At 41.0% G+C, this 26,920-nt stretch overlaps 1 protein-coding gene across 1 annotated transcript in view; it reads right to left on the bottom strand.

Moving 5' to 3' along the window:
* Nucleotides 1-211: 211 nt before the first annotated feature.
* Nucleotides 212-26,920, bottom strand: part of CUNH4orf17 (chromosome unknown C4orf17 homolog) — a 54,276-nt gene continuing 27,567 nt past the window's right edge. The window contains exons 4-8 of the mRNA XM_027116970.1: nucleotides 11,647-11,819; nucleotides 5,320-5,401; nucleotides 3,782-3,971; nucleotides 2,479-2,522; nucleotides 212-998 (exon numbers count right to left, since the gene is read on the bottom strand). Of these exons, the coding sequence (XP_026972771.1) occupies nucleotides 868-998; nucleotides 2,479-2,522; nucleotides 3,782-3,971; nucleotides 5,320-5,401; nucleotides 11,647-11,819 (620 nt within the window). The 3' untranslated portion in view covers nucleotides 212-867. The remainder of the gene's footprint in view (nucleotides 999-2,478; nucleotides 2,523-3,781; nucleotides 3,972-5,319; nucleotides 5,402-11,646; nucleotides 11,820-26,920) is intronic.

The following is a 26,920-nucleotide window of genomic DNA, read 5'->3' as shown; positions in this document are numbered from 1 at the left end:
CTTGGACATATATACACTACCAAACGTAAGGTAGATAGCTAGTGGGAAGCAGCCGCATAGCACAGGGAGATCAGCTCGGTGCTTTGTGACCGCCTGGAGGGGTGGGATAGGGAGGGTGGGAGGGAGGGAGATGCAAGAGGGAAGAGATATGGGAACATATGTATATGTATAACTGATTCACTTTGTTATAAAGCAGAAACTAACACACCATTGTAAAGCAATTATACCCCAATAAAGATGTTTAAAAAAAAAGAGTGTATGCATAAATGCACACACACAAAAAATTTATAATATCTGTTTTGAATATCAGTGCAAACATTCTAAACAAAAGATTGGGTAAGGAGATGACCATTTTTCCAATAGTCCAACAACATTGAAACACAGTAGATTGCAAAAAGTAGCTCAGATGTTAAAATTCTGTTTGTTTATTGTCGTTGCTTTTTATTTTTTATCAGATTTTGGGGTAGTGTAGAATTGAAATTGCCTAATTCTGATTATGGATGATTTTTCTAGTATCAGAGCCCAATGCTTATGTACTAATATTAATAGTAGCGAGACTAGAAATATAGTATATAAACATATTTCTTTTATACATGGTACTAATTTAACTACAAATAGAAATATTATCTCCCTTAATATTTATTTAGTATCATTATATACAGGTGCTTTGAGATTTACATGTACCAACATATAGAGGAGCTATTGATTCCTCCATACCAAAAACATGTTTTTGATAATTTGATGTTATAACAAAGTGAAACTCACGTTTGTGAAAGACAGCCCAGTCTAGAATTTCTACCTTTGGTGTGTTACAGGATAAAATCTTCTCTGGGGAGAGAGACTGTATCCTTGCTGTATACTCCTTGCTTATGTTGGTTTTGTTGATATGCTCTCTTGAGTTTTAGGCCTGGGAAGAGACTTTGGCTTGCTGAAATATTCTGCAATGGGTATTTTCATCTTATTTCTTCTTATAAACAGTGGAAGCTTGTGCTCAGCCTCTGAAATAGAAAAAGTCTCAATAAGACCATAATTGAGACATCGAATATAGTAGCTTCTGCCACGTTTTAGCAGCAAATCACACACACACACAATCTATATGAAGTTTAGGTGAATCAAATACACCCAAAATTCATAAAATAATTTATTCTCATCTTTCTTAGCACCTGCTCATCTTTAGTGAGTTATCTGTTCTATAACATGCAAGATATGTTCTTTCAATCTTAAAATCAAACACTATTTTGGTAGGAACGATTTAGAGCTGGTGATGAGTAAAGGTGAGGGATAAGGATGGGACCAGTGAGAGAAAGGTGAAGGATATATGGTCCTGACAGACAAAAAAGAAAGTAGACAAGCCGGTTAAAACAACTGTACTCAAAAGACCTTCCCAAGGCCTACACTGTTTACACCTAAACAGAAATAAGGATTTGGGGAGATGCTGAATACCAACAGTAGAGACAAAGAGGTATGATTTGAGGATTTGTATACAAGTATCTAGACAGGGTAAAATATATTTGAGGCCTACAGATAAGACATAAAATTATGTGATAGAAACCATCACTGTCATGATTTTGTGATCATAGGGTGAAGAGTTTGTTAAAAGTCAGATACAACAGACCATCCTTGGAGTGTCAGAGTAAGGAGGTGTTTTCTAATTTCTAAACTAAACTTATTATTGCCTATTAGCAAATAGCATTTCTTTCGGGTTTGATTAATCCCAACAGAAACTGCTGGAGTCTAGAGTGACCTCCGGAAACTAATTGATTGCTAAGTCATTCCTGGTATAAGGGGGACTTGCAGAAATAGGAAGACAGACTTTTGTTTGAGGCTTGTAGACAGGTTTCACAGTTGTTGCCCTATAGCCATTGCTGCTATGTTTGTTTTAAAGCTAGGAGCTGCCAAACCCACAGGGATATTTTGATTCGACTATTCTGGACCAAACTAGGACTTTCCACAATTCTTGATTTTGCTTGGTCCAAATTGAAGGCTGGGGCTGGACTTCTGACGGGGACATAAAACTGCTACTCTCTGTTGTATTTCAGCTGTGTTGTGGGCATATGTTTGTGGCTAATTGTCAAAATTTTATTGTTTTCTCTGGCTGGCTTTGTTTCAGGTGAAAATCATTTAGCCCAATGACAGTTAAGCTGTGAAGAACCAAAACTCTGACTATCACTGTCCTTTTTGTTAGGTCAATGCAGGTTGTCTCCTGGCATGACCAAACTTAAGAGTTCCTGCTGTCCTTCTGTCTTGCTTCTCAAAGAGTGTGATGAGGCACTTTGCCTTTCAAAACAAAGTCAAATATAGGTCAAATTTATCTCATTGAGAAATTCAGCTGATGCTGTCCCTTAAGAGTAGCTGTAAATTGCTATTATATTATACTGCCTTTAAAACCACAGATCCTTAACATCTTTGTCTCTAACTAGCTAGATACTTACTGGTTTCCTTATACCAACTCAGTAATTATCGCAAACTGTACTTAACCTTTCAGTAGTTCCTTATTTCCTTCAGATCCTTGACTTGACACTCTAAATCAATTGGAGAAAGAGAAAATGAAATTCACAGATACAAACAATTATTTCCCATAGACTGCATTATCATCAACAAGCTAAGTATGTATGTTTCTTAAATAAGCTACCCCAATTCTTCATTTTTCAATGCAGACAGCATTAAATGTACTTTCCAATGAAAAATTCTTCTAACTTTGAGTAAACATCTGAACAGTACATCAGCTATTACTCAGTAAGGTAGAGAAACTGACGCTATCTCCCAGTTTCCAATTTTATGGAAACTTCAAGGTGGCGACCGATTAAAATGTAAAATTCTTCTTCTGTCTTAATAATGCTTTTTAAAGTGACATGTTATGTGTTTTGAATATTTATTTTCCCTGAATTTAAGATTTGCCCAACTTTTAATTTTAAAGCAACAAGATATTCTCTCACAGCTTAAATAACATATTACCACATTCTTTCACCATGCTGTTACACATAAATATGTATTTTCTTCTGTCATTGAAATTACAAAGCTTAAGACAAATTTCTACTGAAATAATTCCAAATTCCCTTAATAGTTGTTTTTCCCTCTGGCAGCCCCCAGGCATAAATCAGAGAAAATTAAGTGGAGCAATTTATTTTAATCTTGCATTGTTCTAGACAAAAAAAAAAAGTGATTTAACAAAATACACAATAACAATGCAATTTTGGTTTTCTTTATTGCTTCTGTTTTTAGATAAACTAAAAACCACTGCATTTTCTTAGATTTCTGGGTGGCTACTCTTGCTTTACCCTGAATGGAAAGGGAACTTTTCTCAAAAAGATGGGTTGTTAGGTAAGGAAGACATGGTCTCTGCCAAATGCTCTGAACAACAGGCTTTAGAATGATTTCTCGTATTACGTTTATGAAAATGAAAGAAAACAAACACTCATTGTTGTCATTTACTGAATAAGGAGGATACTTAAAACCTCAGCAATTTTAGTGTTTTGAAAGATAACCAAAAGGGAATTCAGGGCTTCCCTGGTGGCGCAGTGGTTGAGAGTCCGCCTGCCAATGCAGGGGACACGGGTTCGTGCCCCAGTCCGGGAAGATCCCACATGCCGTGGAGCGGCTGGGCCCGTGAGCCATGGCCGCTGAGCCTGCGCGTCCGGAGCCTGTGCTCTGCAACGGGAGAGACCACAGCAGTGAGAGGCCCGCATACCGCAAAACAAACAAACAAACAAACAAAACACAAAAGGGAATTCAAAGTCTTTATGAACCACATGCCCCACAGGTGGCCATTAGGCCTAATTACCTGCTCTGTCGATGTCCTTCCCTAGAACTGGTTAGCACTTCTGATTTTGCTGGTGAATCTAAGGGGGGTTTAACTTTGGGTGGCCTGCCAGTCTCTGCTGCTAGTTCCGCTGAGGCTTTTCTTCTGAGGGGAGTTAACAAGTTTATCTCAGCCAGTTCAGCATGAATCAAAGCTGAGACCCACTCCTTTTCTGATTTAAAAAAAGAGAGGGCCATGAAGGTTGTAATTATCATGTTGGCTGGAAACACAGGATTAGTTCTTTTACTCAGCACTCCAGTGTGAAAGGTAATCTGTTTTCTGGGTAGGCACCTACGTGTGAGTTAAATTTTCTGTAGAAAAGGTGATTCACATCAACCTAATTTCTGTTGACCTGTGATATTGTATAGCTCTCAGAGCACTCACTGGGGTACCTGTCCCTGAGTGGCAGTGGAATACATTTAAAATATTGAGTATAAAACCCAGACTTACAGGCCACTGCCAAATAAAAACAAATAAGGATACCTATAAAAAGTATTAGTACCATGCGATCTCATTAAAATAAAGACTAATAGTTAAATAATAAATAGTTTTAAGCATCTCTACAAAGATATATACCAAAGTAGTACTAAAGTGATGTCCGTGATAATTTTATTATTTTTCCTCTTTTATTATTTTTTTCTGGTTGATTTGTTTTTCACCCCCAAATAAGCACTCAATACTTGTGTAAATTTTTAAAATTTATATTCTTAAAAAGGAAAAAAAAAAGAATAACTAAAAACTCCTTATCCCCAAATACTTCTCAATTGCCTGCCAAGTAATCTTCCTGAGGTAAGGTACTATCTCCAAAGTACTCCCCATTTAAAAACATTAGTCTGTTCCTAACACATTGGTATTTCCTAACATTGATTACTGCAGTGATTTTCAAAGAGTGGTCCCCAGACCAGGCTTATCATGTCACCTGGGAACTTGTTAGAACTGTCAATTCTCAGACTCCACTCACCTCAGTTTTGCCTCAGTCAGTCTGATGACCAGCTAGGTCTGAGGTTAGCTGCTCTATGCTATTTATGGTTATCTCACTTGGGACTGGCATGTGCTTTCATGGAACAGGTCAGAAGAGCCTAAAGGAGGCTGGGAGTTGACTGACTTGATGGTTTTGGTGAGGAATTGGCAGAGCTGTTAGAATCTGGAATTTGGAAGGCTGTGCTACCGCCATCCACATAAAAGGAGGGAAACAGGCTGTATTCAGGGGTCACAGGAGGCCAGAAGATATGCTCAGGGAGAGCCTGGGTGTGCGGACGCAGGATGAAAAGCACAAACCAGCTCTGGACACAAGTGTTTCACATCACCCGAATAAGTTCCGTTTGGGGCATACCAGATTGTGGGTCATTGTATGACCAGCCTGTGTGCAGTTGGATATACAGGACTCTGATACTGAAACATTAGGGAAATAATGTTGCAACCTTGTCTTTGCAAATCCAAGGTAGAAAACTTCAGACACTGGCACATGCCTAGTTTCTGACAATGAACTGAGCTCAGCGTTCACAAATGCTTAATCTCACCTTTGGAACTTGCATGGAGCAGGCGCTGTAGAACTTCTGCCAGAGAATCAGTACGTAGAATGTTACAGATCTTTTCCAGAACCTGACAGAGAACGTTAGAGTTACATAGTGAGCAAGGTTTGTAAGGTTTCCTTTACCTACTCCACAATCTCATCTTCCCAAATGTCACTCTGTACATGATGCTCAAGTCGATGGGGATTTTAGCTTGGGAGCCAGATTTCAAACAGGAAAAAAACATCTTCAGTACAAGTACATTTGACCCTGCAAGGCAGGGTTAGGGGCGCCGACCCTCCAAGCAGTCGAAAATCCAGCTATAACTTAGAGCCAGCCCTCCATACAGGTGGTCCCTCCATATTCGCAGTTCCACATCCACAGATTGAACCAACCACAGATCAGGTAGTACTATCATATTTATTATTGAAAAGAATCCATGTATAAGTGGACCCACACAGTTCGAACTTGTGTTGTTCAAGGGTCAACTGTGATAGTTTAGGTTAGGCGATGCAGTTTTGTTTTGTTTGTTCAGTACTAACATCTTCTGGAGGAGCAATTCACTTTTCTTCTCTTTCGGAATTGATACTTGCCCACTGCAGCATGGGGTTCTTCCAGTCACAGAACTGCCCCATCTGTACTTCTCCTCTCTATAGTGAGTGAATCTAGCTGAATTCATCATTGTTCCTCAGTCCCCTGAACACAGTGATTGGCCCAATAGGATAGGAATACAATTACCGCTAGTCTATCAGAATCCTTCGTTGACTTCTTAATCTGGAGTTAAGGGCTGAGTGTGGATGACAGAGGAGATATATGAAATAATTCTAATAAAAATGGACTATAATAAGGCATTAAAGTCCAAAGTATTAAGCACATGTAGATGTTTCTAGTTTTACCCTAAATTGTGTCTGTTCTTGGAATTTAGACATATCTGAAATCCAAACCTGTCTCCTGAACTTCAGTCCTATATATCCATCTGCCTACCAGACGTATCCACTTAGACATACTGTAGGTATTTTGAACCCCAAATATCTAAAGCTAAACCCAGCTTTCTCTTCATAAAACCTGCTCCAAACTTGCTGTTTCTCCTGGTTCCCCTATCTCAGTGGACACACCAGCATACATTGAACATATGTCCAAGCAAGACCCTGGGATTCATACTGGACAACTCCCTTGTCCTTTTCTACAACATACTACCAACAAGTTCAGTGCATTCTTTCTTCTAAATATTTCTCAAATATCTCTATTTCTCTTTATCCCCACAGCCTTGACCCAGTCTAAACTATCATCAATTCTGCAACTGCAACATCCTTTTTCCTAGGCTTTCTGGCTGAAATCTTTTCTTAAAATACTATTAATTTAACAAATATTTGTGTCTATCATTGATCTAGGTGCTGGAGATATAGAATTTAAAGTAAAGGGCAGAAAAATCCACTGTCCTTTATTGAGCTTTGTTCTATTATTAAGATTCCTGTCCCCAATAATGCCTTATCCTAGAAGAGAACAAGTTAAATTTGCTCCTAATTTCACAATAAATCAGTGTCCATGGCAAAAATAGAAAAATAGCCCTGTGGTATTATATTATTCTCCAGGCCACTCTGCCTCTCATGATTTTGTCATCAATATGGTGATTGCACATCACTCCCAGCTTCTTCTAATTCACAGGTCACTCATTTACAACTTTGAAAGAATATAATTATCATCTTAGTGAGAGAAGATAGAATAAGTCCTCCTAGGAAACTTTCTCTCCATTGAGTTTTATTCTGGAAGCCAGTTAATGTGTTGGTGGGTGAGTTTGATCTGTTGAAATTTGATTTTAGGGTTTGAGTGCAGGTCTAGAGTAGCCCCTACTGTGGGTTAGTATACCCTATTCTTTTTCTAAAGCGTGACCTTTCTGGGGTCTCAACTGCATTTCTGGTGTGTTCAGCAAGGTCTCTCTACTCTAGCAGATCAGCACTCCATCATCTTTAAGCAAAATGCTCCCTCCCATTAGCTCTCTTCTGCCAGGTCTCAGACTCTCATCCTGTGCACATACAGCTTTTATTGGGCTAAAGATTCAGGGAACCCGATACAGATTTCTGGAGCTCATTCTGTCCACAGATCCTTCTTCTTCAGTATCTTAATTTGCGAATTCCAGCCACTTCAGCATCCCCAAACACTAAACTCTGTTTTCTCTACCTAGTGAAGCTCGTACTCTCTGTTTGGGCTCCACTTCTCTGTGCCATGATTAGGAATGTGCCCCAGGAAGAAATCTGGGTTGAATGTGGAAATTATCCCAATTGTTTCACTTCCCTTAATGGTCATAAATCTGTGCTGTCTGGTGTCCAGTGCCTGGAAACAGTTTTTTGTTTGTTTGTTTGTTTCCCAGATATATTGCTGTTTACAGTTGGAGGCTAATGAACCTAATCTATCATTTTGGAAGCAGAGTACCTTGCTGGAAATTTTCTTCCCCCTCCCAAATTAATTCTGCATATTATATCTAGAATGATTTTTATAAAGTACAACTCTGACAATGTAATTCTTGTACTTACAAAGTAATTCAGCCCTTGGGATGAAATCTGGCCACCTCAATATAGCTTATAAAATACTTTATTATCTGGTTTCTGCTTAAGTCTCCAGCCCTGTCTTTTATAAACTTCTCCCTGCACTCTCTGCATCACCCATATCATTGCTTTTAGTTCCTTGAATAGATAGTGCTCTCACATCTTAGCATTTAGATATGAAGCTCTCTTCACTGGGAATGAGCTCTTCCATGCTTTTCTTCATTTTCTAATTATATCTTAAACATTCTTTGGATTCCTTTCTCCTTGAAGACTCTCTTAGCTCCAAATCTACTCCTATATGTCCTGACAACATCTGTACAATTCCTCTTTTTTTTTTTTTGCGGTACGCGGGCCTCTCACTGTTCTTGTGGCCTCTCCCGTTGTGGAGCACAGGCTCCGGACGCGCAGGCTCAGCGGCCATGGCTCACGGGCCCAGCCGCTCTGCGGCATGTGGGATCTTCCCGGACCGGGGCACGAACCCGTGTCCCCTGCATCGGCAGGCGGACTCTCAACCACTGCGCCACCAGGGAAGCCCCCAGCTTTCTTTTGATTCCCATTTGCATGGAATACTTTTTCCATCCCCTCACTTTCAGTCTGTATGTGTCCCTAGGTCTGAAGTGGGTCTCTTGTAGACAACATATATGCGGGTCTTTATTTTGTATCCATTCAGCCAGTCTATATCTTTTGGTGGGAGCATTTAATCTGTTTACATTTAAGGTAATTATCGATATGTATGTTCCTATTACCATTTTCTTAATTGTTTTGGGTTTGTTTTTGTAGGTTTTTTCCTTCTCTTGTGTTTCTTGCCTATAGAAGTTCCTTTAGCATTTGCTGTAAAGCTGGTTTGGTGGTGCTAAATTCTCTTAACTTTTGATTGTCTATAAACGTTTTAATTTCTCCATCAAATCTGAATGAGCTCCTTGCTGGGTAGAGTAATCTTGGTTTTAGCTTTTTCCCTTTGATCACTTTAAATATGTCCTGCCACTCCCTTCTGGCTTGCAGAGTTTCTGCTGAAAGATCAGTTGTTAACCTTATGGGGATTCCCTTGTATGTTATTTGTTGTTTTTCCCTTGCTGCTTTTAATATGTTTTCTTTGTACTTAAGTTTTTATAGTTTGATTAATATGTGTCTTGGTGTGTTTCTCCTTGGATTTATCCTGTATGGGACTCTCTGTGCTTACCAGACTGGACTATTTCCTTTCCCATATTAGGGAAGTTTTCAACTATAATCTCTTCAAATATTTTCTCAGTCCCTTTCTTTTTCTCTTCTTCTTCTGGGACCCGTATAATTCAAATGTTGGTGTGTTTACTGTTTTTCCAGAGGTCTCTAAGACTGTCCTCAATTCTTTTCGTTCTTTTTTCTTTATTCTGCTCTGCAGTAGTTATTTCCACTATTTTATCTTCCAGGTCACTTATCCGTTCTTCTGCCTCAGTTATTCTGCTATTGATTCCTTCTAGAGAATTTTTAATTTCATTTATTGTGTTGTTCATCATTGTTTCTTTGCTCTTTAGTTCTTCTAGTTCCGTGTTAAACATTTCTTATATTTTCTCCATTCTATTTCCAAGATTTTGGATCATCTTTACTATCATTATTCTGAATTCTTTTTCAGGTAGACTGCCTATTTCCTCTTCATTTGTTTGGTCTGGTGGGTTTTTGCCTTGCTCCTTCATCTGCTGTGTGTTTCTCTGTCTTCTCATTTTGCTTAACTTACTGTGTTTAGGGTCTCCTTTTTGCAGGCTGCAGGTTCGTAGTTCCCGTTGTTTCTGGTGTGTGTCCCCAGTGGCTAAGGTTGGTTTAGTGGGTTGTGTAGGCTTCCTGATGGTGGGGACTAGTGCCTGTGTTCTGGTGGATGAGGCTGGATCTTGTGTTTCTGGTGGGCAGGACAGTGTCCAATGGTGTGTTTTGGGGTGTCTGTGGACATGATTTTAGGCAGCCTCTCTGCTAATGGGTGGGATGTGTTCCTGTCTTGCTAGTTGTTTGGCATAGGGTCTCCAGCACTGTAGCTTGCTGGTTGTTGAGTGGAGCTGGGTCTTAGCATTGAGATGGAAATCTCTGGAATAGCTTTCACCAACTGATATTACGTGGAGCGGGGAGGTCTCTGGTGGTCCATTGTCCTGAAGTTGGCTCTCCCACTTCAGAGGCACAGGCCTGATACCCGGCCAGAGCACCAAGACCCTGTCAGTCACACAGCCCAGAAGAAAAGGGAGAAAAAAGGAAAGAAAGAAAGAAAGAGAGAGAGAGAGAGAGAGAGAGAGAGAGAGAGAGAGAATAAATAAAGTTATTAAAATAAAAAATAAAAAAATATTAAAAATAGAAAACGATTAAAAAGTAATTATAAAAAGAAAAAAAAGTAGAAAGAAAGAAGAGAGTAACCAGACCAAAAATCAAATCCACCAATGAAAACAGGTGCTAAAAACTATACTAAAAAAACAAACAAAAAACATGGCCAAACAGAACCCTAGGACAAATGGTAAAAGCAAAGCTATACAGACAATATCACACAAAGAAGCATACACATACACACTCACAAAAAGAGAAAAAGGAAAATAAAAGTGTATATATATATATATATATACCTGTATATTAAAAAAAAGGGAACAGAGCAACCAAATCAATAAACAAATCTACCAATGATAATAAACTCTAAATACTAAACAAAGATAAACTTAAAAGCAGAAACCAGTCAGTCGCATACAGCAAACCCTAAGTCTACAGTTGCTCCCAAAGTCCACTGCATCAATTTGGGATGATTCGTTGTGTATTCAGGTATTCCACAGATGCAGGGTACATCAAGTTGATTGTGGGGATTTAATCCGCTGCACCTGAGGCTGCTGGCAGAGATTTCCCTTTCTCTTCTTTGTTCGCACAGCTCCTGGGGTCCAGCTTTGGATTTGGCCCCACCTCTGCATGTAGGTCACCTGAGGTTGTCTTTTCCCGCTCAGACAGGACGGGGTTATAAAGGAGCAACTGATTCAGAGGCTCTGGCTCACTCAGGCCGGGGGGAGGGAGGGGCACGGAGTGCGGGGCTGGCCTGCGGCGTCAGAGGCTGGCGTGACGTTGCACCAGCGTTAGGCGAGCCGTGCGTTCTCCCGGGGAAGTTGCCCCTGGATCCTGGGACCCTGGCCGTGGCGGGCTGCACAGGCTCCCCAGAAGAGGGGTGTGGATAGTGACCTGTGCTCGCACCCAGGCTTCTTGTTGGTGGCAGCAGCAGCCTTAGCGTCTCATGCCCGTCTCTGGGGTCCGTGCTTTTAGCCGCGGCTCGCACCCGTCTCTGGAGCTCCTTTAAGCAGCGCTCTTAATCCCTCTCCTCGCGCACCAGGAAACAAAGAGGGAAGAAAAAGTCTCTTGCCTCTTCGGCAGGTCCAGACTTTTCCCTGGACTCCCTCCCGGCTAGCCGTGGCGCACTAACCGCCTGCAGGCTGTGTTCACGCTGCCAACCCCAGTCCTCTCCCTCTCCTTCCAACCGAAGCCCGAGCCTCAGCTCCCAGCCCCGCCCGCCCCGGCGGGTGAGCAGACAAGCCTCTCGGCCTGGTGAGTGCCGGTCGGCCCTGTTCCTCTGGGCGGGAGTCTCTCCGCTTTGCCCTCAGCACCCCTGTTACTGCGCTCTCCCCCGCAGCTCCAAAGCCTCCCCGCTTCGCCACCTGCAGTCTCCGCCCGCAAAGGGGCTTCTAGTGTGTGGAAAGCTTTCCACCTTCTCGGCTCCCTCCCACTGGTGCAGGTCCCGTCCCTATCCTTTTGTCTCTGTTTATTCTTTTTTCTTTTGCCCTACCCAGGTACGTGGGGAGCTTCTTACCTTTTGGGAAGTCTGAGGTCTTCTGCCAGCGTTCAGTAGGTGTTCTGTAGGAATTGTTCCACGTGTAGATGTATTTCTGATGTATTTGTGGAGAGGAAGGTGATCTCCGCGTTTTACTCGTCCACCATCTTGAAAGTCTCCCTCCCGAGTGCTTCTTAATTGTTTTCCTGGCTCTGAGAAGAGATGTTTCCTTCATCAGAAGAAGCGCTATGCATTTGATGTTTAAGGGTTCATTAAAAAGGTTGAACCAGCATTCTCTGTCGTTTGCATATCCACATTAGATATTTCACAGATATTGAGAGGTTAGGGTGATAGTTTATTTCTGACTTTTTGTTTAATGAAGGAAAAATTACTGTAGGGTGTGAATAGAGAAAAGGGGGAAAATGAGCGTTGGTGTGCCCTTTTAAAAAAAGTTAGAGAATACCTAAACTTGTCGAAGGAATATATCAGGGTGGTTGGGTGGGTTTTTTGTTTGTTTGAGGGCAAGAGGGGATTCAAGATTGTTTTCAAACTGATGTTGCTACTCCAACTCTACCAATTCCCTCAAAGAGATTTTTATTCCAGTCACAAGGTTAAAGTTCCATGTTCACCACTAGGTGGCAGCAACATGCCATCCACAGACTTGGCTGTGTCCAGGTCAGCTAGAGCATGAAGAGCCAGAATGGAGGCAGCAACTGCTGTGGTCAGTTTCCTAAACTAATAAACCCTTTAGAAGGTAAAACTCAATGAAGACTTATGTATAGCCCTTTCAAAAAGATGCTCTTGATAAATTGGAACATCTGCTTGCACCAGTAGATTGCTTTCACTAGTGGAGTTGACATTCTACCTCTTGGATAAGCAGAATGAACAATTAAAATAATTTCTACAAAACTGTCTTACAGAAATGTGAGCTACCATTGACTCAAGTTATTATTTCAGGTTGACTACATTTAGAAACATGATTCTCAATCCTGGGTGTACCAATGAATTACTTGGGGATTTTTTTTCCCAGGAGGCTTTCCATATATATGGGTAGAATCCACCCTCTGTGATAGCACAATAAATATTTACTGAATGCATGAGTGAATAAAAGAATACATAGGACAGGTAGGGAGTTGATGAGAACAAAGGGTACTGCCAGACTCTTTTGGCTGGACCATGCACTGGCCTGGAGAAAGCACAGCAAAGCTCCCAGCAGTGACAGCCATGGTGCTTCCAGAAAAGTTGCAGTTTGGGTAGTTGCAATAACCCTGAAGGACCTGGACAGTAACAGACCTTGTCAAAAGTCAGTAGATTGAGAGTTTCCCCCAGAGAATACTGAACTTATTAATATCTGGCACTAGGACTCTGTATCCAAGTTGGGAAAAACAGCTCATACGTCTAATCTATGGCTGGTAATCCTAGGGCAAATGTTAGCATCCTAGCCCTAAGATTTTCTAAGTATTTGCTTTCTTTGAAGGCTGATCAGATTGGTCCCTGGCTGGCTGTGGAGCAGAGGAGGGCCACAGGGTGTAGCACAGGGTGACCTCTGCCCAGGATAGTATCTTGCCCCTTGGGGTAAGGCTCAGAGTCCAGGCTGGATATCAGAAGCACCTGAGTAGGTCTGTAAAAATTCTGGAGCTCTGAAATAGTACCTGCAATTTGTTTTAAAAAGCCTTTCCTGGTAGGGTGATGCAGAGTCACGGGTGGAAAAAAAAATCGCTGTGGAGCCAGGCCTCCAGCAAGATCTGCTCTGTAGCCAGAGGGTGCTGACTGTTCCTACAGCACTCAGCTGCCCTGTCCCCTGTTCACACTGGGTTCACACAAGGCCTGATTTCAGTACCTCCACCTTGGCCTGAAATGTTACAGTACTGAAGGCAGACTTGACAGCTCAGCTGCTCGTTTATGATCAGCTGGGCATCCTTTTTTTATTCTCAATAGCTGACATTAATGGAACAATTACGTGTATTCTAACTATCCTATGAGATAGAAACTACTATTATCCTTATTTCACAGATGAAAGAACTGAGTCTTACAGAGAAGTCTTGGATAGACCACAGAGCTTAGAAATGGCAGAATTGTGACCAGAACCCAGTTGTTTGAAACCAAAGCTTCTGTTCAGCCAGACCTCCTCCAGAACACATTTCTGTGAGCTCTGATGGAAAGCCTTGTGGAAGAACCTGACTGATAATTATACACATATATATGTAATATAAACAAAATATCATGAAGCTTGGAAGCAATACTTGTGGAAGTGTAATAACTATTGTATCATTTCTAGATCTAGCGGAAATAGATGCTACCTCCAAGCTGAATTATTGAGAAGAGTTTCGTAGATGGTAAGGCTGTGGGCAGGATTTTTAAAAAGCAACAAACAAGAAGTGGTCTAGTACCCTGGAGTGAGTAAGGGGGCTCGGGGTGTTGGGAGGTGGGAGAGGGAGCATTTACTGGAACCAGGAGAGAGACAGAGCTGCACAGAGAGGGCCCCTGACAGCGGCTGTGGCCTTTGCTACAGGGACCCACAGAGAAGCACCTGGGAAATAAATCCTCAACCCGACTCTTTACCTCTTCTTCTGCCTATGATCCCCCCCCTTGGCCAAAACCCAGCCAGAAGGCAAGAGAGTCCATCAACGTATCCAATTAGTGAGCCTTCCCTGAGGACAGAGCAGGGTAGAGAGGGAAGCTTGGGGAGCAAACAGGTGATACCCAGAAGATCTGTATGAACTTAAAATATGTCTGTAGACATTTGGGTTGAAAAATGAAAAGTATTACACTCCAAAATAATGATCAGCAATCAAAAATAAACAAAATTATCCTAGCAAGTACCTATTACAATGTGCATTTTAATTACATTATCTTCTTCTAACTTTAAAACACCCCTTCAAAGACATGCCTCATTTACTGGGGCTCTGAAAAATGTGGTAACTTGGTCAAAGTATATGGGTAGTACCTGGCCAAGCTCAGTCTCTAACTCCAAAACCTATGATTTCTTTTTTCACTCTAAAACACTGAAAATGAACCAAACTGAGTATGTATAAGCCAATCATTTTATCTAGAAAGACCTAAAAAGATGGGAAGAAAAAATATAGTAAATATTTTTTAGATGAATCATTAAGTTTTTATAATGGATCATTTAAATATAAAAAAATTATGTTGCTTAGTCTTATCTCATTTTTCTCTTTAAAAGGAACTATTCCAACCCCATGGTGCACTTGAAAAAGTTAATAATTTGTTTTTTCTGATGAATAATTTTAGATCCACCTAATTTGTTTTGTTGACTGTCACATCTCTACTGGGGTAGATGGAGAGAGGGAAGAAGCAAAATCTGCATTTATAGAGTGGCTGTGCTTTAGCATGACCTCAGGTTGGGCTTTTTGAACCAGGATTCAAAAAGAAAAAAGAAAAAAAAACAGGGAAGGGAAGAGCCCCTGGGCATTGCTGAAGACTGTCACTTCAGATGCCAAGGAGGCCATCTCCTCTCCTTCTTTCATGTTGGCAGAAATGTGGCCACATCTCTGATTTTCAAGCATATTCTGATATAAAATATTCTGTTTCTCTCTTTCCATAAAGCACTGAAATGTTTCAGAAAATTCGTACATGAGTTTCCAAATTAAGCTTCCAAGATGAGGTCCGAAGTATTAAAGGGAGTGACATCGCCAGCATCAAAAGCAAACCCTTTATTAGACTGTGTTGATTTTTAATTAGGAAAATAACATGCACTATATTTGGGGCATAATTAAACCGTTTATTTTATTTATTTATTTATTTTTTAGATTTTCTTGTACTTTTATTTCCCAAATTGAGCAATTTGATTATGATATCATGGGCATGGATTTCTTTTAGTTTATCTTTTTTTGAGTTCATTCACCTTCTTTAATCTGTAGGTATATGTCTTTCTCCAAACTTGGGAAAATTGTAGCAAGTATTTCTCCAAATATTTTTCAGCACTGTAATTCTTCTTTACTTTTTGGATTCTACTGATAGGACTGTTAGACTGTTTTGCTTCACAGATCCCTGAGATCTGTTCATATTTTTTAAAAAATCTTTTCTCCTCTCTGTTGATTAAATTGAATACTTTTTCTATCAAGTTCTTGATTCTTTTATTCTGTCATCTCTCTGCTATTGAGTCCATTTTACTTCAAGAGTGTTGTGATTGCTCATTTGAGTATATTTATAATGGCTGCTTAAAGTCTCCATCAGATCTCAGCACCTCTATCATCTTGTTATTAGTGTCATCTTGTTACTGGTATCCCAGCCTTTATTTTTTATTTATTTATTTATTTATTTTTTAACATCTTTATTGGGGTATAATTGCTTTACAATGGTGTGTTAGTTTCTGCTTTATAACAAAGTGAATCAGTTATACATATACATATGTTCCCATATCTCTTCCCTCTTGCGTCTCCCTCCCTCCCACCCTCCCTATCCCACCCTAAACCGTTTATTTTTAAGTTAGAAGTTTTTTGTTTTGAAATAATCCAGAGCAAGTTGCAGACTTGTTCTCAGTTTAGTCCTCCCCCACAGGATTATAGCTCAGACTTCATTTAGCCACTAGCTTTTGCATGTTATGCAACCCTGGGTCTTGTCGTCAGTGAGGACTGCCATGTGGCTCCATCGTGTCACATACTGTCCTTCCTTGGACCAGAAAAGGAAATCAGGGCCACAGTTCTGCATGTACCAGGGGAGAATCTCCCTTTGCAGTATGGTACACATACACCTGTGTGTGAAACCAGACTATTTTACTACCTGTTGGACCAAGGGCAGGTTATCTGAAATCTTCGATAGCCAGTTTTTTTAATGCCTTCCTCAAAGCGTCATTGTAAGTTTTCAATTAAAAAAGTCCACGTAAATTGATCATATATTAGTATCTGGCAGGTAGTAGGGTTACTTAAATATTAACTTTTGCCCCTATTTCCAGGGCTTCTCCCTAATATGCCCTAAAATAGCAAGCCATCTGGCATCTATTCCAATGGACTGTGGACCCATTCTGATTAATGGGTGCCCATGCCTTTCAGGTTTGATAAATATTCTGAATATTACATCTGTCCATTATGTTCCTCGTGCAGAATCTATTCAAAGTTATAGTGGCAAGCATTATAAGTTAATATATTATAAATTGGTATCTAGTTTATCAATTCTTCATGGGTGTGATTCATGTGAATCAGCCTTCAGAGTCTAATCAAACTTAGGCATACTAATAAAATCAAGTTCTTGAACTTGCAAAGCTGATAAGTTTCTAGACCAAAGATAACCTCGTCACACCACAGCATCCCATGGAGACAGGATTCAACATTCCCCTGGATCTACTCTCTAACCATCTTAACTGATAATGTAAAACACAAGGAGAGGGCTTCCCTGGTGGCGCAGTGGTTGAGAGTCCACCTGCCGATGCAGGGGACGCGGGTTCGTGCCCCGGTCCGGGAAGATCCCACATGCTGCGGAGCGGCTGGGCCCGTGAGCCATGGCCGCTGAGCCTGCGCGTCCGGAGCCTGTGATCGGCAACGAGAGAGGCCACAACGGTGAGAAGCCCGTGTACCGCAAAACAAACAAACAAACAAAAGAACAAAAAAAAACACAAGGCGAGGCTGGGCGGAGCAGCAGGCACGGAAATAGCTGATTCACTCTGAGTGCCACATTCTCACTGTGCCAGAAAGAGAGTTCCCTCTGAATATGGACTGGACTTTTGCAACGGAGAAGTGGTCTGCGCCTACCTCTGGTGCTAACATTCTGGAATCTTACTCCATGTTTTACCGAGACAAATCCTGAGGGGAACTCTGGAAGCAAAGCGAGAACAAATCAATGAACCTGACTTAAGGCCATGCAGCGCATCCAGAGCCATCTTTGCCTCCTTTCAAGGCCATGATCCTGGCTTCTGGTCCTTAGGCAGCATGCTTCCCATTGTTGTGATGGTCTGTGGCTTGTCCTCTGCAAGAAACAATCCCTAGATCCACGTCAGTTAATGAAGAACTGCCGGACCTTGGTGCCTTGAAATTATTGTCAACTCGTCCTTAGCCAGATACATGGCAAAACCAATTTCCCTAACTGTTCTGTTTTTTCTTAAGGGGAGCTCAAGAGGGGCACAAAACAACTTGGATTTATACTTTTTCCACAATTCCTGATCTCCTTGAACGGAAATTCTCATCAACCAGCACGCTCGGCTGGTGAGCTGAGCACAATGGAGAGTTTATGTGGAGCAGATGTGAAGCCCTTGCCTTATAATGAAAAATCTGCTCTGGATTCTCTTCCTGGGCAGGGTTTGCATGGAGAAGAAAAGTTTTGAAACTGCCAAGCATAATCTCACACAGCAGTTCTGCACACTGGCACAGCACGCCTGAAAAAGGATTAGCAAAATCTTCACCTGTCAGGGTGCAGTTGCAGAAACCCCATCTCAACCCTGCTTTCCAGCTTGGCCCCATCCTGGCATGGCTTGGCATAGTGGAAAGATTAAAGGATGAGTTTCAGCTTGCAGCTGGTTGTTTGCCGTACCACCTGAGTTTGGAGTGTTTGAAAAAACAAAGATCAGAGTAAAACTCCACCCTTAAGGTTTGGTTTGCTAAGGCAGAACAAAAGTCACTGTGATTCTAGTGACTAGCAGTTGTATGCCATTGGGTACTACAATTGCATAACTATTTCTGCTATTAAGAATGATTCAGCAATAAACGGAGGTCCATTTCCCTGTGCACACAAAGGCTCTTTTCTTACTTTCTTAACCTTAGGGGTATCACTTACTGTAATTTTCATTTACTGAGTGTTCAACAGTTTAATGGGCACTTCTACTACACACAGTACTTCACTTCGGCTTCACAACAAGCCCTGAAGTCAGTATAATTTCCTCTCATTGTGAAAATCAGAGCATTTAGTGTCTTTTCATGAGCACTTCCCAGTCACTGATAGAGGTGACAGTCAAACCTTGCTCTCCTGACTCCACTAAGTATTCTCACTCCCCTGCTGTCATTATGAGACTGGGTGATGCGAGTCCTGGCTGAGGTCCATGATAGAAGGCTGTTACTGAGAGTGAGGGATCAGAGCTGTGAGAGAGGAGGGCTGACAACCTGAAGCTAACGTGACCCTGTCCACCACACACACTCACATCACAGCACCTGTGTAGTGATGCAGGTGCACAGAGGGTGACCAGCTCAGCTCCATTTTATTTTTTAGATCAGGTGCTATAAGGTTAGGGTTAGAAACCCATACTTTAGTCATGTACCACAACGTTCACTGCAGCTCTATTTACAATAGCCAGGACGTGGAAGCAACCTAAGTGTCCATCGACAAATGAATGGATAAAGAAGATGTGGCACATATATACAATGGAATATTACTCAGCCATAAAAAGAAATGAAATTGAGTTGTTTGTAATGAGGTGGATGGACCTAGAGACTATCATACAGTGTGAAGTAAGTCAGAAAGAGAAAAATAAATACCATATGCTAACACATATATATGGAATCTAAAAAAAAAAAACAACAAAAAAAATGGTTTTGAAGAACGTAGGGGCAGGACAGGAAAAAAGACGCAGATGTAGAGAATGGACTTGAGGACACGGGGAGGGGGAAGGGTAAGCTGGGACCAAATGAGAGAGTGGCATGGACATATATACACTACCAAACGTAAAATAGATAGCTAGTGGGAAGCAGCCGCATAGCACAGGGAGATCAGCTCGGTGCTTTGTGACCACCCAGAGGGGTGGGATAGGGAGGGTGGGAGGGAGACACAAGAGGGAGGAGATATGGGGATACATGTATATGTATAGCTGATTCACTTTGTTATACAGCCGAAAGTAACACACAACAATTATACTCCAATAAAGATGTTAAAAAAATAAATAAAATAAAATTAATCTTTTGTTTCACAAAATAAATATCAATGCTGGTTTGTTAGTTTATTAGGGCTGTTGCAGCAGAATACCATAGACTGGGGGGCTTAAACAACACAAATTTATTGTCTCACATTCTGGAAACTAGAAGCCCGAAATCAAAGGGTCAGCAGGATTTGTTCCTTCTGAGGGCTGTGAGTGAAAGATCTGTTCCAGACCTTTCTCCTTGGCTGTCTTCTCTCTATGTCTCTTCATATCACCTTCCTTCTATGCCAGTCTTTTTTGTCCAAATTTCCCCTTTTTATAAGGACACCAATTATATTGGATTAGGGCCCACCTAATTACCTTATTTTAACTTGATTACATCTGCAAAGACCCTATCTCCAAATAAGATCACATTCTGAAGTACTGGGGGTTAAGACTTTAACATATGAAATTGCAGTTTTGGGCAGGGGGACACAATTCAACCTATAATGGCTGGCATATAGTATGAAAACATGAATGCATATTTAAGAGTGATTATTTGGATTCAATTTATGTCACTCTTAATGAATCAAAGAAGTAAGTAGAATAACATACAGTTCATAAATAGTAAAAACATTCCCACAAGCAACCTCCATACTGTGGTGGTCTCCTCCAACTCCAGAGTCTTAAATATCACCTATATGTTAGTTGACTCCAAATTTATATCTCAAACTCTCTCTGAACCCCAAATTCTTTTGTCCAACTCCTTACCTGACTTCTCCCTTTGAAGGTCTCACAGGTATCTCAAACTGAATATGTATAAAACAGAATTCTTAATTTTCTTCCTCCCTACCATCCAAACATATTTATGCTCACTCAAATTTTCTTCATCCTTGATCTTCCCTCTCCATTACCTTATATGCAATCCAGCAGCAAGTCCTGTTAATTTTACCTACAAGGTATATTTTAAATCTTTCCATTTTCTTCAACTCACTACCATCATCATATCTTGACAGATGCAATGGCCTCCCTTCTGTAGTCTTCATTACTCCTCTTGACCATCTCCAATAATTCTCCATTTACAAGCCAGAGGAATTTTATAAAACATAAATTGGTCTGCGTTACTTCTTTGCCAAAAATCCTTCAGTAGCTTCCATACTTGGAACAATCTCATCTCCTCCACTGTGATCCACTCATACTCGCTCGCCTCTGTTGAGATCTGTAAGCCTGCTGAGCTGTTCCTACATGAAGACACTTACACAAGCTGTTCTGATTGTCTGGAACACTCATCTACTGAGCCCTTGTGTAGGTGCTTCATTAACATCATTCTCAGATTAAAGATAACCCACTTGCTCAAAGAAGTTTTTTTTTTTTTTCTGTCTCCTCCATCTAAGCAGGAACCTCCTTCCATTATTCAAGGCTACATGATTGCTTCATTAACAGTATGTGTCCCAAATCTCAAATGCTTATTATACCTTTAGTCTTCATTAGACCACAAGCTCCAAGAAGGTATGGACCAAGTGTCTATTCACTACAGACTTAGCAAGGAGCCTGGACATAGTAATGACTTAATAAATAATATTTGGAAAAAAAGAGATGTATGATGAATAAGGAAAGGGATGTCCAAATATGTGGAAGAATAAAAAGGTGAGGAGCTTGTGGAAAATATACATATGGGCGTTGAAGTAGATTTATCCTAGACATAGGTTCAAGACAGGTCTCAGATCTATGAATGTATAACATTAGCATGCATGTACATGTCAATGACATATGTTAGTAACCACTTGCTTTTAAATTTCTTTGGAAAATCTTGGTGCTGGAACATTCCTCGAGACCTTCCACTAAGAATTTTCTACCAAGATAGAGGTGAGAGAAGGGACATTGGATATGGTTTTATGTTAGTATTCTAAGTTTTTTATTGTACTTGATATATTGGTACCATATTAGTACTTGGCTAATATATTATTAACCAAGACATTCTCCACTTTTAGGTATAATTTTTTACTGGAAGCTATATCTTAAGGCAAATCACTTGAATGAACACATATTCTTGCCTTTGCCTATTTGAAAATAGGTCAAACTTACAATATGAGGATGTGTTGGTGTCCCCCAAGACGCTCTTTTGATTTGATGATTCACTAGAAGGATTCATAAAACTCAGAACAGTTATTATACTCATAGCTACAGTTTGTTACAGTGAAAGGATACAGATTAAAACCAGCAAAAGAAAAAGCCACATAGGGTAGAGTCCAGGAGAGACCAGGTACAAGATTCCAGTTGTCCTCTCCCAGTGGGGTCACATGGACAGAGCTTAATTCTCCCAGCAACAATGTGTGACAACACATATTAAGTGTTGGAAGCTCACCCAAGTCTGGTGTTTAGGGTTTCTATTGTGGGAACAGTCATGTAGGCACACAGCACACACAGGACTGACCTCAGCTACTCAGACTCCAGTAGCATCAGGAGTTAAGCTGATGGATCAAAGCCCCAGACATATGAAAACAGGCATTCACCGTAAGTCACACAGTTAGCATAAACTATCTGGAGTAGCCCAATGTCTCAGATATACAAAGACACTCTTAGTGGACAGGATATTCCAAGGACTCAAAAGTTATCTCCCAAGAGCTGGTTAAGGTCCTAAGGTTCTTTGGGACAGTGAAATTTAAGTATTTATTAAAGATCATGAAGGGGATCAGAAGAGTAAAGAAAAATAATACTAAAAAGTGGAAGCTTACTATATTTTAAAATACAAAATAATAAAATATTATTTAAAATAATAAAAATTTTTAAGTGACCTAAAATTGACACTCTTGTTTTAGACTATAACTTTCTTCTATAATAATGATATGGATAATTCACTATAGATATTAATCTCCAGTTCCCATTCTGTAGAACAAGAAGGTTGGGAAGGAAGAGAAATTTTTTTGGTTTTCGTTTTCGTTTTTCAGGTGGGGGGACATCTGAAGTTAGCAAGAGACTGGGGCCATGATCCACTTAAAGGCTTAGAGTCAGGGTGACATGAAGGTCAAAAATTACAACTTTCCAGATGGGTGATGGAGTCCTAGGGAGAAGTCTTTAGAGGCACAGTTCCCAGGTGGTCAGAAATATCACACTTCAGGGCCACCACAGCCTAAGTCTTGCTAGAGATTAAATAAGGAAGGCTGAAAGAGGTCCCAGAAGACAGTGCTAGAATCATAAAATTCTAGATTTAGAATTCAACCATCAACAAAAAATTCCATCTCAGATCTAGATAATAAAGCTAGCAGACAAACTAGTAGAAAAGGCAGAGAACGCCCAGTTTAGTTTCTGACATAAAATGCTGACCACAAAGAATCCATCAATGAAGTTTGCTGCATAAATGAGTGAATGACTGAATGATACTTGAGAGAATGGCCACACTAACTTCAGAGCTCCAAATTCAGGAAATGAACTGAGGGGTTAGGATGCTGTAGCTGAAACTATAGCACCTCTGTACCCACTTAAATATCTGCTTATAAATTCAGACATTTCAAAACACATGCATACATAGACCTCCACACACAGGCTGTTTCTTCAGGTAATTCCTGCAAAGGAGGACAAAACTGGAGAATCAGGACATATGACAACACACCCTGCTCACACATAAGCCTTTGCATGTTAAAAAGAAAAAGAAAAAAAAAAAAAGGAAGGAAGAAAGGGAAGAAGGGAGGGAGGAGAAAAAAGAAAGGAAAAGAAGACAAAAATGATCACAATAAGTTCCATACCCTTTTTGTGGGTTTCCTGGTTTTCAGGTCTCCCTGATCCCTGCTATGAAACAGGATTAGGACTCTACTAGCAGGAAAGTGAGTTTTGGCTAGAACCTTCTTTAACATAGCACAGTACAGGGTAAAAATCTCCCAACTGATTTAACTACATTTCCTTCCTGGAGCTACACATGGATCATCTAATTGCAACATGGAAATTCAACTTCAATGAAAAAACAATTTATTTACAAATGATTCAGAGTTATGGTTATTAAGAAAATGCTAGTTAAACCAAATCTAAAACAGATTTAGCATGGTTTTGTGTAGAAGAGTAATAGAGATCCAAGTGCTTATTTAATCCTGTTATGAGGTTAGATGAGGTTATGGGTGGTGGCCAAAAAGGCTGCAAAAGCTCCCACAACAAAGGCCTGAATGATGTAACCTTTTATCAAAGGTTTTCATTTATCTGCAAATACTGATTTTGTTCCTTTTCTGTTCTCAGACATTCTGCTGTTTCTAGCTCTCTTTGTGGCATTCTCATGAGAACGAGTCATCCAGTCCTAATAACTCATCATAGTGATCTTCTGAATTTTTTGTTCTAATATTGGAGATACTTTGCAGGTTCCACATTTTAACCCTAGGTCTAACATTTACAGGAACTTGTCTCTCCACAGGTCACCCGTGGTTCAACTTGTGTGGCCTTTGGCCTGGGAAGAGTTGGCCTTTTGGTCATCATGGGCTGTAACTCAGCTGGTGCATCCAGGATCATTGGGATTGACCTCAACAAAGACAAATTTGAAAAGGCCGTGGCTGTCAGAGCCACTGAGTGCATCAGCCCCAAGGACTCCACCAAGCCCATCAGTGAGGCGCTGTCAGAAATGACAGGTGAGGCTTCCCTGGTGGCGCAGTGGTTAAGAATCGCCTGTCAATGCAGGGGACACGGGTTTGAGCCCTGGTCCGGGCAGATCCCACATGCAACGGAGCAACTAAGCCCGTGAGCCACAACTACTGAGCCCGTGAGCCACAACTACTGAACCAGTGCACCTAGAGCCCATGCTCCACAACGAGAAGCCACCGCAATGAGAAGTCCGCGCACTGCAATGAAGAGTAGCCCCTGCTCGTCACAACTAGAGAAAGCCTGCATGCAGCAACGAAGACCCAAAGCAGCCAAAACTAACTAAATAAAATTAATTTATTTAAAATAAAAAAGAAAAGATTGACAGGCGACACTTTGGGCTACAGTTTTGAAGTTATTGGGCATCTTGAAACTATGGTGAGAGCCAAGATTAGAGGAGCCACACAATAGCCAAACTACCTTGAACGCACAGGGTAAACTCATTTTCCATAGCTTTACTGAAAGCAACTACCTGTTAGGCAAAATACCTGGTAATCATGAAGCACTTGTGCCTAAAAAGTCAAGCAAAACTTATGTGTGGGTCTGCTTGACCAAAGTACATCATATCATACCACTCTCATGTGATCAGACTGCCAGGGAGGGAGTCAACCAACTAGGCAAATTGTTTAAGTGTTAATCTACTTTGTATGTATGGCTTTTTTGGCAACAGTGATTCCATCTCTTGAACGTTAGCAAGTCAAACAGCACAAAGTGACTCTCTGGAGACAGAGATGGAGGAGATCCAGGGGCAAAAGGAACTATTCCAAATTTGGCAGTCTCTTCCCTCAAAACCACGATGTAGCCAACTTCTCACTCTATACCTGAGTTTGCTTTCTCCTTTCTGAATTCTCTTAAAATAGGAGCCTTCAACTTTTTAAAATACGCCTCCCTTGTGGCAGTCAGTAGCACCAGACTTCCATTTAAATCTGAGAAACGGGTCAGATCTCCTGAATTGGAAAGCCCCAGCCTGGGATAAGGTAGGGAGGGAGACTTGGAAATATGGGACAAAGTCAATTCTGCTCACAATTGACTAGGAGACTAAATTCGCTCTAATACTTTTGGTACTTTAGGAACAAGTAGTCTTTAATTTACCACTGTTTTCATTCCCCTTCCTTAGTGTCACTTAGAATTATTCCATAGCAACAAATACCATGTTTACACAGCCAATATGCAACACTGAATATTGCTACGGCCTACTGATTTCCAGATGATACTTTAATGAACATTGGTCTCTGAAAAATGCCAACATCTATTGCTACAACCTACCAAGTATTCAAAAACGTATTAATGAATGATTGGATGGGTGGATGACCAGAAAATGTGGAGTTAGTCTCAGAAATGTAACCAAGAAAGGGATTCCTTTGTCCCACATTTTAGTATTTGATTTAATTTTCATACTAAACTTTAAAATAACTGGATTAATTGATTCAGTATAAGTAATTTGATTTAGTTCAAATGGCTTTCCAAACCTTATCTGAAGTGATGATATTGGTCTGAAAATATAGGAATTTCTCCCTGCATTTTGGTCCATGGTAAACTGAAAATGCCATGAACACTGACCACATTAATTTCTACTTTCTGCCTTAAAGGACAAATGTATGAACGAGTTTAATTCATGACTAAAATTGTGTTGCGAGTGTTTTAAAGCAAGCAGAGGGACTTCCCTGGTGGCGCAGTGCTTAAGAATCTGCCTGCCAATGCAGGGGACACGGGTTCGAGCCCTGGTCTGGGAAGATCCCACATATGACGGAGCAACTAAGCCCATGCGCCACAACTACTGAGCCCGTGAGCCACAACTAGAGAAGCCACTGCAATGAGAAGCCCGCGCACCGCAACGAAGAGTAGCCCCCACTCACCACAACTAGAGAAAGCCCACGTGCAGCAACGGAGACCCAACACAGCCAAAAATAAATAAATAAATAAATAAATAAAAAGAAAGTTTGAAAAAAAAAAAAAGCAAGCAGAAAGAAAAGGCATGTGAGCCTAATTTCACTTCATGACTTGGAAACAAAACCAACTACTGGAACTGCAATAGTATGTAGGGCACTTCTGAGCCCACGACATATTATGAGACATGAGAAACCAACAGTCTCCCTCATTCTAAACTCAGATTGATGCCCTTGCATCCTGCAGCATGAACTACGGGGTCGGCGTGGTGGTAGGGGCTCCTCTATCAGCCGAGATACTCACCTATGACCCAGCGCTGCTCTGCGCTGGACGCACATGGAAAGGATGCGTTTTTGGAGGTAAGAATGGCAGAGCCTTATTTGTTTATTGTCAGTCTCTCTGCACTCAATGAGAGGATTCTCATGCTTCCTGAGAGCAGGGACTGGGTATGTTATACCTCTACCCTATTCCCAGCCCCGGAAACAGTGCCTGGTCCTTAGCATATTCCCCAAAGACATTTAGTGAATAACTGAATTTTACTTCTAATTCCTGGGTAATCCATAATCTCCCCACATCACACAAAGAGTCGAAGCGAGGAGGCTCAACTTGTACCTCTTGTGTAGTTCTCAGTTCAAGTCTTATTTCCCTGAAGGAGCCCTCTCTAAAGAATCTCATCTGTACCAACCAGCCTCTCATTTTTTGTGCACCAGGTACTGTGGAAAGAGAACAAGGCTTGGCCTCACATTAACCGTTGTCTGTATCTTTGGTTACCTTGACAAGAGCTGTACTAGCCGAGTGCTGAGTGGGCTCAAGAGAAAATGGGAGAAGAGGAAGTGGAGCAGTGAACTGTAAAGTGGTTTCTCTGTAAAAGGAGCAGAGACATGGGGTAGCTAGAAGTTGTGGGGGAAATAGAGGTTCCTCATGGGGTTTTTGCCTTTGTTTCTTAAGATGGGAGAAATACAGCTCATTTGTGTGCTGTTAAGGATAGTCCCGTATGGGGAAAAGGTAATAATGCAAGAGAGAGAAGGAACA

This window comes from Aethalodelphis obliquidens, unplaced genomic scaffold, assembly GCF_003676395.1.
Source record: "Aethalodelphis obliquidens isolate GAN/ISIS:26980383/991018 unplaced genomic scaffold, ASM367639v1 scaffold17, whole genome shotgun sequence".
In the NCBI taxonomy this organism is placed as follows: Eukaryota; Metazoa; Chordata; class Mammalia; order Artiodactyla; family Delphinidae; genus Aethalodelphis; species Aethalodelphis obliquidens.
The sequence above is the reverse complement of the archived record's forward strand: the minus strand, read 5'-3'. Positions and strand labels throughout refer to the sequence as shown.